Source organism: Saccostrea cucullata, unplaced genomic scaffold (assembly GCF_032062105.1).
Source record: "Saccostrea cucullata isolate Sc308-1 unplaced genomic scaffold, CSIRO_AGI_Scuc_v1 ctg3512, whole genome shotgun sequence".
Classification (NCBI taxonomy): domain Eukaryota; kingdom Metazoa; phylum Mollusca; class Bivalvia; order Ostreida; family Ostreidae; genus Saccostrea; species Saccostrea cuccullata.
The window spans coordinates 1-13625 of NW_026932956.1; the positions used below are offsets into that span (position 1 = coordinate 1).

The window sequence follows — 13625 nt, forward strand, 5'->3', positions numbered from 1 at the left end:
ATTGTTCTTCTACCAACAACAAAGTCGGTGGCAATCAATGTTTTAAACAAAATCTATGTAAAGCTATAAGTTTCAGAAAAGTACTGGCTTTTTCAAAGTGTCTAGACAAATATTTATTTCAGATAAGAAAACATTTACCAACTTCTAAAAGTCAACAATTAATGCCTATATCATATTCTGAATTTGGAGCCAAGTACATGTGTATATATCTAAAATACATGATGCCATCTTAATGAGGACACATCCTAGTAAATGTTTATATTTTAAAATACACTTGCCAAAAGTTTTTTGTTCATATACAACAAATACCGGTATGCATGCATGTGTGTTTCAAATAATTGAGGGATGGTTACATGAGCATCCTACATACAAGTGTGTAACCACCTGGAGTGATTTGAAAGTGATTTGTTAAACTGAAGTGATTTGTTTGCAATTTATTTGAAATGATTTGTTCGCGATTTATTTGGAGTGATTTGGTTGCGATTTGTTCAACAGAAGTGATTTCTACACGATTTATTCAAAGTGATTTCGTTGTGATTTGCTTACAATTTGTTAGGAGTGATTTGTTAGCTCATTTGCATGGGAATTTGCATCACTTACAAATCATCTTCAAATCACTGATTCATTAGTGATTTCTTAGAGTGATTTGTTTAAGGATTTTTTTCACTTGGGTCTTGTTTATATTAATGCTGTCGTGTATAAAGTGCTATAAATGGCTTTTCATTGAAGTAAGGAAGATTGAGTCAATGTAATATTCCCTTGATTTTCATTGATCTTTTATGCATATTTGTAAGTAATTGAATTGACACAATTTAAAATATGAATTTAAGAATTATACCATGTCAGATTCATATATTCATATCAATTTGATGTCAATTGATCTTGATTAGATATCTAACAGATTTTTTAATGATGCAATCTTTTTATATAGATCAGATTCCAGTCCAGTGCTGTGTACAAAGGACTCTCCTCAGTCAATCAATGTAAGGCGTCAGCACCACGTACAGTATATGTACAGTATATGTACAGTGTACAAGGTACAGTTGTGATCTCAGGGCCAACAGAAATTACAGAATCTGTTTTACTTGTCTCGACATGTCATGACATCTAATTATTGTACATTATGCAAATTTTGAAGACGGACAAATATCATTTGATATATAAAAATGTAGATAAAATCAGATTAATTTGTTAATAAGCAATATTTGTTAAAAAAAAGTCTAGAGACAAATAAATAAACTTAATGTAAATACTGTATATCATGTTTTAAAGAGACAATTATTGAATGATCTAAAGAAGTACATTTAAAAAAAAACTGTAAAGAGAGTCTGTGTTTTTGATGTCAATAATTCTAGCACTGTGTTGTAATTTACAGAGAGATCTCCCTGACTGAGGAAATCAACATAAAACCACAGGATGAAGAGGAAATAGATGTCTGCTGTCAGTGATGTATAGAGCAGTGCTACAGAAATCTGTCGCCGTGTCTGGTGTTAGTCGGTGTCGTCACATTACCCGTGTTACATCAGACCGGGTCTGGATCAGTGATAAGGAAGGCAATCTTATACTGACTAACACCAGAGGAGAAGAACTAGACAGTGTGACAGATATAGGTCGTGTTGTGGGAGGACACAGTGTGAATTCTAACGGTGATGTAATTTATATAGACAGGGAATATAACATCATTAAACTGTCTACAGATAACAAAGAAAAGACTACGATAATAAAGTACAACACATCACCATGGAGACTAAGGAGTGTCTACAGCTCCCCCTCCACTGGAGACCTGCTGGTCGTGATGTATAGACGTGATACAAAGACAGGCAAGGTAGTGAGGTATAACTCCACAGGAGAAAACATCCAAACCATACAGCACGACAACATCTCAGGTCAGGAACTGTATAGATCACCTATCTACATCACAGAGAACCGCAATGGAGATGTTATTGTGTCTGACTGGGACGTGGACCATGCTGCTGTAGTGGTGACAGATCGTGACGGTAATTACCGATTCTCCTACAGAGGTCATCCATCAGGATCAGGACTATATCCACATGGAATCTGTACTGACGCGCTGTCACACATCCTGGTGTGTGGTTGGGTCACCGACTCAGTACAGATGTTAGATAGTGAGGGTCACTGTCTAACAGAGATAAAGACACGACAACACGGAATAGACTATCCATGGGGCCTGAGTTATGATGAGGACACACAACTTCTGTGGGTAGGGGCAGCTGACAACAACACAGTCAACCTATACAGAGTGGTAGATACAGACTCTCTGACTGGTAAGTAATGTTGTATATTGTTATAGTTAAGTTAGTTTAATTAGTTTAATTGTTTTACAATACTGTATGTACACATATGATAGATAATTTAATTGTTACTGGGAAAGTAATTAAACTACAATGATTGTTTTCAGTTTGATAACAACCCTTGCAGAAATAAATCCTGGAGGGTCAGGAGAAGTCAGGATAACCTGGGATTTTCCTGAGATATCCTGTCATGTCCTGCTCTCCAAAAATTTTTCTCCTGACAATTGTCATATCCTGAGATGTCCTGATATCAGGTTCAGGATTTTATCAGGACATGTCAGGACTTTATGTGAACACTTCACCAGAACAGGATCTTCCCAGGATTTTTTCAGGACTTTTACAAGATATCAAGTCCTGACACAAGGAAGTCTTAAGAATTTTGATATTTTCTGAACTAAAACAAACTGAATCAAATAAGTCCCGGTATATCTTGAGATCAGGACTGTTCAATTGAAAGTCCCAGAATATCCTGAAGTCAAGACACAATATCTCTATGTGGCCCCTTCATTGCAATTGCCCATGTGTTAAGTATTAATTCTTTCTGATGATAGCATCACAAATGATTTGGGGCCAGGCAGGAGTTTCTTTAATTCATTGACCATCTAATCTTCATCCCATCAATGTACAAAAGCTTCCCTCGACCTAAACAACCTGTTGTGTCCCCCACTGTTACTTAAACTAGGGCAGTATCCAATGAGGAGAGCCAGTCAGGATTTATGCGCCTTCTCAGACCAGTTCAAAATTTCAATACAAACCAAAATGTTAGTGAGGAACATGGAAGTATTTATACAGTAAAGAAGTGAAATATGTTGTGGGAAATACAGTATGTCATCACCATATTGAACTAGATGTCAACATTTAAAAGTTGATTGTGTCTATGTCCATAAGATGGGGAAATATTGAAGATACAAATGACCTGGATGCAGTGAAAGAAAAATTTCAAAGATTTGCTTGTGATATAAAGAATGCTAAGAAAAGGGTGAGTGCATGAGGTTAAATTTATATTTCCATCCCTCATTTCAGATTTATATGATTATATAGCATAGTTTGTTGATTAATTATAAGTAAGTATTTGATTTAGGTATAAAAACAGTATGTTATCAGTAAATACAATGCACATGTAAAATATATGTACATGAATTACATCATGATATCATGTAATTAAAATATTGTTTTATATATTATAAGATTTTAATATATGATCAAACATTTTCCTAAACAATTATTGCATATTCTCTGTAGTTTCTTTCAAGAACTATATAATAATATATAAGGATGGTCAAATGTACATTATTATAGTACACAGCTCAGTGCAGTTCTTTCAGTGTAATTTGTTAGTTTAATATTGATGCATATGATTTTTTTTATTGACTGCATGGTCTTTCATGACCAACTGAACTGTAAAAAATATACATGATATACATGTATATTTATTTTATTTATTTTGACCATTAATATAAACAATTTACTTTGATTAAGTGTTTTAAATAATAATTTGTAAAAATATCTTAATTTAATACTTTACAAGCCTAACAACAGAATGCATCCCTGGAGTCAGTGTTTCCACCATTCCTTGCATCATGAAAGACTTTTTAAGTTCCAAAGAAAAAAATTGATTAAAGAATAATTTTGATAAATAATAATCCTTTTGTCTTTTAGTGTACAGAAGGACATTGTCCACTTGAACCATCCTGTTTTTGAAAGACATGACAAAATCCTAGAGGTCATTATGACAATAAGGGGATTGTTGATCTCAGGAATATCTCAAGATATCCCAAGATTTTTACACTACAAAGTAAAATTCCTGAGGCCAGGATGATGACAGGATTGTAATCCCATGAAATCTCAGGATATCCCAGGATTTTCATGGTACCATGAAACATGTGAAATATTCCTGAGGTCAGGATAATTGTGGTACCAGGAATTCTCAAGACATATCAGGATATTTTGCTTTACCAGGATGTCCCGTGAAATCCTGAGAAATCCTTGTTCCAATACCATCCTGACAGTCCCTGAGGTCAGGTACCAGGATATTCCTGAGATTTCCTGGGATTTTTAACCAAGATATCTTGAGAAAATCTCAGGAAATCTTGGGATATCTTGGTCTATTTTCACAAGGGATATTACATGTTTAGTTTGATTACAACTTGACAAGAAATATTTCTATGATGAGGATACATTAATTATAAATAGTATTAAACTATAGATACATTATTCATATAATTTGTTTATTATTTAATTAGTGTTCTTATAATGTATACTTGGTTTTGGAAAATATTTTTTTAAAGCTTTGATGTCTTTGACAAACGCAGATTTGTAGCAAATGAAATTTAACATATTTTTTTTACATATGAAAATAAGTATTCTATTCTACATCATGTACACATGCTAAATATTCTAACTGGTAATTGATTGTTTGAACAACTTTGATTGATTTTAACTTCTGTTTTTGTTGACATGATTGTGGATGAAACTTTATAGTATATATATGCATGAATATTAAAGCTTCGGGTTCCTAACTTGAGGAAATCAAAGGGGGATCGAATGGTGTGGTTTAATGTTTGTTTAAGTGTTTGTATGTCACTAACACATGTCTAAGGAAATGGAATCTAGAGAACAGTCAACTGTTTAATGGGGTGTGGGGTGTGAGGTATAGGGAGGGGGACATTTTATTTCACTAAACAGTATATTGATATAGTTTTTTCAATACTTTATTCAAGCAAAAATAAGTCAATCTCTGAGAACATGGAGAAGACATACTGGTAGTTTTGATATCAACACCAGTGACATTAACACAGATCTGTCTAGGAATGTTGTGTATTTCTGTAGCAGGTGTTCATTAAATCAACACTGTGTACTGGGCTGACATTGTACATGTATATTACATATAGTGTTCACAGATTGTAGCGGTTATAACTAAGTTGCATCATCTTAGCAGAATTTGTGTGTGTGTGTGTGTGTGCGTGAGAGACTAGAGGGTGTGTGTGTGTGTGTGTGTGGATCAAATAGTAGTTAATCATTTACATTGCAGTTGACAACTAAAGATTAATCAAATGGTGAAAAATGAAAGAATGTGAAATTGTTCTTGACAAGTGTACAGTAATAAAATCAAGATGTGAGACTCACCCATAACATGAGTAATACAGGGAAACATTAAGAAAATATATGAGGATGATGAAATGCTAGATATATCTTTATATACTACATGTATATTGTGTATATTATTTTTTTTTTCTTGTGAAAAGATCTTCCACTGGAGGATTTCAAATGTGGGACTTTTATACCAGTTATATGGAAAAACATTAAGAACATATAAGATAATGATAAAATGCTAGAGATATCTTTATCTATTTTGTGTATATTGTTTTACAATTTTTCTTCTTTTTACTTGTTTTAAAAGGTCTCCCTCTGGAGGATTTCAAATGCAGGAAACATCCAAGCCGTCCGTTATCGCAGTTCTGTATCCCGTGTGACGTCACCTTGTGTCAGGAGTGCATCAGGACCTCTGATGATCATAAGAGACATGATGTTCGAGATGTAGAGAAATTATTCAGAGAAATTCACAAGAGAAAAGGTTTGTTATGATGAAGAATTTTTTTCATTCGAAAAATCAAGACCAAAATAATCAACTGTGTCCATCATTTTTTAGCTCACCTGTGCTGACAGCTCAATTGAGCTTTTCTGATCACATTTTGTCTGAAGTCCATCTGTCCCTCTGTCTGTAAGCTTCTCAAAGAACAACTGGACCAATTTTAACTAAACTTTCCAAAAAGCATCCTTGGGTGAAGGGGATTCAAGTTTGTTCATTTGAATGACCTTGCCCTAATTCAAGGAGATAATTTAAAAATAGTGCTAATTAAGTGGCATATTTTTAAAATCTTTTTCTCAAGAACCACTGGGCTAGGAAAGATGAAACTCATATGGAATCAACCTCAGGTAGTGTAGATTCAAGTTTGTTCAAATCATGACCCCTGGGGGTAGGGCAGGGCCACAAAGGAAGATCAAAATTTTACAAAGAAATTAATATAATGTGGGAAAAATCTTTAAAAATATTTTTCTAAAGAATAGCAAGACATGATTGGTCATATTTGTATGTAAGCATCCTCAGGTAGTGTAGTATGATATTTATTTAAATCATGACCCTAAGGGTAGGATAGGGCCACAATTCATGATCAAAATATTACATTTTAAGTTTACAATTGAAAAACAATTTTCTCCAAAACCACTGGGTCAGGAAAAATGAAAATCCACAGGTTGTGTAGATTTAAGTTTTTAGCTCTTCTGAGCCAAAGGCTCAAAGAGCTAATGCTATGGCCATTTGTGCGGTGTGCGTTAACTTTTTAGAATATTGGCCATAACTCAAGAACCCCTTGGCCAATTATTGTCAAATTTGTCACAGAGTATCCTTAGCCCAAGGGCTACCATTTATACTAAAACTAGGGGTGGGACCCTAAAACAAGGGGAGATAATCATGAAAATAAAACCAAAAGTACTGGTTGCTAAAAAATCCTCTTCTCCAGAACCACCAGGCAGATTTTCACCAAACTTACATACAAGGGTCGGGATATGTTGAAGATTAAAAATTGTTCAAGGCATGACCCTGGGGCAAAGGGCGTGGTCTCAAGGTCACTTCAAAGTTGACCAAAATTTACACATTAAAAACGTTGATATTTTGCTTACTTTTATAAAGACTAGGATCATCAAATCTTGTAAGTTGATGCATCTCAGGACTTGACATCATATTAATGCAAAAGTAGGTCACAGTGACCTACTTTTTAAATTTTACGGGCTTTTGTTTTCAGATTTATTCCGAGGCATATTTTGGACACTTTAAGGCCATGATCATAAAACGTTGTCAGTTGGTACATCTTAGGTCCATAAACAACATCAACTTAAAAGTAGGTCATCGTGACCTACTTTTTGAATTTTATGGCCAATCTTTTCTAAAAAATTTAATTATTTCAGACACCGTGAGGTTTAGAATCACCAAATCTTGTAAGTTGATGCATTTTGGAACCTTAAAGCATTTGTTTTCAAATCGTTTAAAATGCATATTTTGAATACTATTAGACCTATGATCATCAAATTTTGTCAGTTGATGCATCTTTAGTCTTCAAAAAATGTCGACCAAAAAGTAGGTCACTGTGACCTACTTTCAACATTTTATGGCTAGATTTGAGTATCTCAGGTACTAATTGGCTTAGAATCATCAAAATTTGTCAGTTGATGCATCTTGGGTTTTCGAAGATTAACAACCAAAAAGTAGGTCATGGTGACCTACTTTTGACATTTATGTCTATATTTAAGTACCGTATATACTCGCCTATAAGTCGGTTTTTTGGGAGTTAATATCTGGTCCAAAACTCTGTGTCCGACTTATAGGCGAGCTATAAAAAGAATGGTATTATATGAGGTCAGTCCATCTGAAATATAAGCTTATTAAGTACAACCGACTTATAGGCGGACCGACTTATAGGCGAGTATATACGGTATCTCAGTTTCTTGTTGGCTTAGAATCATCAAACTTTGTCAGTAGATGCATCATAGGTTTTCCAAGCATATTGACCAAAAAGTAGATCACGGTGACCTACTTATGAATATCTCAGGTACTGATTGACATAGAATCATCAAACTTTGTCAGTAGATGCATCTTGGGTTTTCAGAGAATGTCAACCAAAGAGTAGGTCACGGGGACATTTTACACAGTAGCCTAATCATCTTTTGGGAGATGGTTGGTGGGGTCATGTAGATGTGCAGTAAGGTTTTGGAATTTTAATTTTGCCCTGGGGGGTCAAATGGGGGTCGAAAAATGACGTTTTTTATGCTAAAAGCCCCGTCTTCTCTGAACTTCTCTTACATTTTACTCAGCAGCCTTATCATTTTTTGGGGGATGATTGGTGTTGTCACGTAGATGTGCAGTAAGGTTTCTGAATTTTGAGTTTGCCCCAGGGGGTCAAATGGGGGTCGAAAAATGAAGTTTTTTATGCAAAAAGCCCCATTTTCCCTGAACTTCTCTTACATTTTACTCAGCAGCCTTATCATCTTTTGGGGGATGATTGGTGGTGTCTCGTAGATGTGCAGTAAGGTTTCGAAATTTTGATTTTGCCTCGGGGGTCAAATGGGGGTCGAAAAAATGTTTTTTATGCAAAAAGCCCCGTCTTCCCTGAACTACTTCTACATTTTACACAGTAGCCTAATCATCTTTTGGGAGATGGTTGGTGGGGTCATGTTGATGTGCAGTAAGGTTTTTGAATTTTAATTTTGCCCTGGGGGGTCAAATAAGGTTCGAAAAATGACGTTTTTTATGCTAGAAGCCCCGTCTTCTCTGAACTTCTCTTACATTTTACTCAGCAGCCTTATCATTTTTTGGGGGATGATTGGTGTTGTCTCGTAGATGTGCAGTAAGGTTTCGGAATTTTGATTTTGTCCCAAGGGGTCAAATGGAGGTAGAAAAATGATGTTTTTTATGCAAAAAGCCCCGTCTTCCCTGAACTCCTTCTACATTTTACACAGTAGCCGAATCATCTTTTGGGAGATGGTTGATGGTGTCAGGTAGATGTGCAGTAAGGTTTCTGAATTTTGATTTTGCCCTGGGGGGTCAAATTTGGGTCGAAAAATAACGTTTTTTATACAAAAAGCCCCGTTTTTCCCTTAACTCCTCTTACATTTTACTCAGCAGCCTATTCATCTTTTGGGAGATGGTTGGTGGGGTCATGTAGATGTGCAGTAAGGTTTCAGAATTTTGATTTTGCCCTGGGGGGTCAAATGGGGGTCAAAAAATGACGTTTTTTATGCAAAAAACGTTTTTATGTGAAATAAAGAAATCCCTAGTAATTCCTGTTCAAAAGTTAATTGCCAAGTTAATTTTTTTTTAAGTGGTTCAAACTCTAGGGTCAAGGTCAAACATATTTATACCTGTTGACAGTTCACAATTAATACACATGTTAAGCTTGAAAGCCCTAGCACCTACTGATCAAAATTTAGGCCAAGTTTAAAGTTTGGTATTTTTCTTGTAAAAATGTGTATCCTAGGTCAAGCGATTTCAGGTAAAAATTAATGGTACCCAAATAAAAGGTCTTAATTGTCACAAGAAATAAACCTATAAAATGTGGAAGCCATTTGTATAGCCCATCCCACTTAAAACTTATGGGCAAGGTTATAATTTCTGAAGACAAATAGACAGACATAATATAAACACAAGAAACAAAATATGTGTAATTAGTCAAATGGAAAAAAATATACTATTTAATTGGAATCACAAAATAGATTGTTATTTCAGGGACAGGGAGTGGGTAGGGAGATTGGAATCCCCCCCATCCCCCCCCCCCCCCTGGAATTTGCTTTGTTATTTAAACAAGACTATATACTGAAGCAAAAAAAAATTGACTTTGGACATCCTCCCCCTAACTGACCACACTATCTTTGTTTTTATTTTGTTTATTTGTTTTCAGTTTTTTTTTCTCCTGCTTGTCAGGAAATTCTGGGCATGGAAATTTTTTGATTGAGATGTGAACCCCCCTCCCTACTCCCGAAAAAAAATTCTGGATCCGCACCAGTATTGGCAGTAACTGAATGTCACATCGACAATGGCAGATAACTTCACAATATGAAATTCGTCTAGCGTGGCATGCTATGATCTTTGACCCTTTTTGAGCTTTAACCTAATCGTTTGGGTTTATTTTACCCCCCACTATACTTAAACTTGTACTTACCGACTGCCATATGTCTCGTCAACTTCATGAAATACAAAATGAATTAATCCAATGCACACCAGACTACAGCCATGTGCTAATTCCATTCGACAAACCTTCGTCGATTCCGTCACCTTATCAGATGAAGTGGGAATCGGCCGAGGTGTGCCAAATGGTGTTTAATCTAAAAATATGATAATGGGTGACACAATGTGATGTGATGTAGAAATTTACATGTTAACATGTATAGTACAAGAACATATTTTAAATTAATTCATTACAAACGATGTTTTAACAAAACTTTTCCATCTAGCCTATTCCAAACAGTGTGTGCTGTGTGATTGTGGTGTCGAGGGGGGGGGATTAATAAATTTAAAAAGGTCCTGTTATGAGAAAACATTTATCAAAATCTAATTTACATCATTAATAGAATTCAAACTGGTATATAATGAATAAATCATTTAAAATAAATATAAGAGGTTCTGAGTTATAGGTCACAGGGTCTGAGAATTTCATACTCAGTTTGATGAATACATGTAAATCATTGGTGTCGGAAGCAAATTCAAAGTGGGGGGGGGGGGAGGCTAGGTGTAAAAAAAAAATTATATCTTCTCAAAAACCTCACCAAAAAAAAAAAACAAAAAAAAAAAAAACGAAAATATCAATTTCCCAAACACGAAAATCCTATTTCGGAAGGGGGGGTGGGGGGGTGGGGGGTGGGGGGGGGGGGTGTGAATTCGAACTTCAGTACCAAAACTTTTTTTTCTATACACCACCTTTTTCCCATTTTCTACCTATACTGCCATGTGTCTGTGGAAAGTAAGGGGGCTAAACCTATGAAGCAATGTTCTATATCTATACTAAGTATATGTTTGGAGAACCCCCCCCCATCCCCCCCACCCCAGGTTCCGACGCCTATGTAAATTATAGAATTATTTTGACTTTTTCCTTGGAAAGCCGCCCAATATGTAGGAGCATGTATTTAGAGGCAAACACCTTAATGCGGGTATTACTGTCTCATGACAGCATCTAGTTAATATTAAGGTTCATACATGACTCTTAGATTTGTAGGGACTATCTACCATGAATAATACATATTTTTACTTGATGATTTTTTGCTCTACTGGTCAGAGACCAGAAGAGCTTATGCGATAATAATGCGTCCGTCGCCCGTTCGTCTGTCTGTCTGTCTGTCTGTAAACAATTTTTCAAAATGCTCCTCCTCCTTTAGTCTTAGTCAGAGTTCAATATAACTTGGCACACAAGTAGACTACAATAAGATACATAATTCTGTGTATCAGTTTTTGATTTCGATGAACGGTGTTGCCGTGGTTACTAAAAATAGAAATTTCTGTAAAATTCTTTCAAAATGCTACTCCTTCTACAGTTTTAGTCTTATTTCAATATAACTTGGCACACAAGTAGACTACAAAAAGATACATAATTCTGTATACCGGTTTTTGATTTCCTGTTGCCGTGGTCACTAAAAATAGACATTTCTTTGAAATTCTTTCAAAATGCTACTCCAAATACAATTTAAGTCTGATTATAATATACATGTGGCATGCAAGTAGATTGCACTAAGAACATAAAGAGACTTAATCAAGAATCATTATTCTATTTATTGCTGTTGAAAAGTATCAATTTCCAACTGGTTAAGTACTTTCTCTTCCTTTGCTATAAGTACAAACCAGTAGAGCTTCAGTCTCGACAGAGACTTCTGGTTTAAAAATTTATTGTTATACTCTTATAAATAGCCTGCCGGTCCAACATAAGAATTGTTAGACCGCAACGTCACTGCTACGTTACAAGTAATTAATCATCGTTCAGTATCGGCCACACGGAAATAGCCGAAGTTAAGAGCTGCAAGAGTTGTTGCTACTATAAAGGAAGAAGGGAAGAGTATGTTTTGTGATAAATGATTTTTGTGGTAAAATAAAAATACAATTAATTTCTCGGCTATTGTTTTATATTTTTTTATTAAGCCATAATTTTCCATCTAAAGTAATTGATAATAAAGTGTGTATTGATTAAATCTTAAGTGAACACTGAAGGGTATAACAGAACAGCTATTAACTATGAGGGCAACATGTGATTTGTTGGACCTGAAGGTGAAAATGTTGCCCTTGACCTGCGGCCTCGGGCAACATCTTCACCTTTAGGACCAACAAATCATATCTTGCCCTCATACCCAGTCAATAACTGTACAATGTCAGACTGGTTTTAAGCTGCAATTCATAGGTCATGCTGATTCCAATACCCCCTCCCAGTATAATTAGTTTTATTAACCGGTATATTATACATAATCAAATTAGTTTATTATACAATATCAAATTAGTTTTCATTACTTTTCATCAAATTCATTTGAAAAGTTAGGCTATAGCCAGCAAGGTCTATTTAATCCAACATGGCTGATTCTTTTGCCTAGTTCCCAAAAGATATAATAGATAACACCTGCTTGATCAAAGATGCTCTACCAGTTAGCTCCTCACACTAAACCCATTAATTTCTCTCTAATTTGACATGCAATTTTCTATTATCAGAATTCTCCTTGACCAGTGCTTGATTATAACACGAATGGGAGAGGTGGAATTTCTCTTATGAAATTACATTTGTTGTAGATTGCTATAAAGTATATAATGAAAAACATAAGTATTTTCATGATTAAAGATTTTTTAAATAAGGATACTGCAACACTTTTACATTTTTTGAGATTATGTAATTTAATAATAAAAAAAAAGTTTTTTTAAATAAATGCACTTAAATTAAAGGTCAGAGTGACCTTGAAGTAGGTTGCGACACACTTTCTACTTGAGATGCATAAATTGGCCAAGTTTGATTATTGTAAGTCTAATAGTTTTCCAGTTATTAACCAGACAGAATTTTTCTATACTTGGCCATAGCATCTTAATTTAAGGTCAGAGCGACATTAATAAGTCTCCTTTCATGAATTCTACTCACAAAATCTCATTTGACAGTAAATTTGTACCCCCTTGTTTAACCGGTTTTTCTGCTATATATACTGAAGCATGGGCCCATCCCTGTCAGTGCGGAAAATTTAACTTAACTATTACTAGCTGCCCATTGTCACCACTTGAAAGATCTGCCATTGTTTTTTTCATTTCCAAATAAATTTATTAAACTGAACCTGCGTTTTCCATCTCCGCTTGGTTACACTTGTCATAACTATATACAGGAACACTGGTTCAGTACCCAGAAGCAGAGGAGAAGATTTTCAAAGAATTAATGCAATTTCACAATATAATCATAAGTGACCCATGCCAACACTAGATCCCCTAACCAAGGGACCATGAAATTCACAATTTTGGAAGAGGCACTCTTTGAAAGTCTTCTCTTCTGCTTCTCGATATTAAGCCGATGAAGCTGTTTTATATTTTAGAGGCACGGATATTGATGTGCTAATTCATGAATACCACCAAGAAATCATAGTCATTATAATACCATATACAGCGTGGAAGTGTAGCATTAAATTATGAATACGCCAACAACTCAATACCCATGATTGTGCCAATTTAAGTACACCTTCAGTACAGTACTTTTCAGTTGACATGCTCTGAGGACCCAAGATGCATCATCTTACAAAGTTTGATGATTCTTGACC

The 13625-nt window shown here is 35.1% G+C and overlaps 1 protein-coding gene across 1 annotated transcript in view; it reads left to right on the forward strand.

Annotated features, from left to right (window-relative positions):
• The first annotated feature begins 936 nt into the window (after positions 1 to 936).
• LOC134236640 (uncharacterized) overlaps positions 937 to 13625 on the forward strand; it is a 48670-nt gene continuing 35981 nt past the window's right edge. The window contains exons 1-3 of the mRNA XM_062718814.1: positions 937 to 1028; positions 1378 to 2285; positions 5713 to 5886. Coding sequence (XP_062574798.1) covers positions 1448 to 2285; positions 5713 to 5886 — 1012 coding nt within the window. The 5' untranslated portion in view covers positions 937 to 1028; positions 1378 to 1447. The remainder of the gene's footprint in view (positions 1029 to 1377; positions 2286 to 5712; positions 5887 to 13625) is intronic.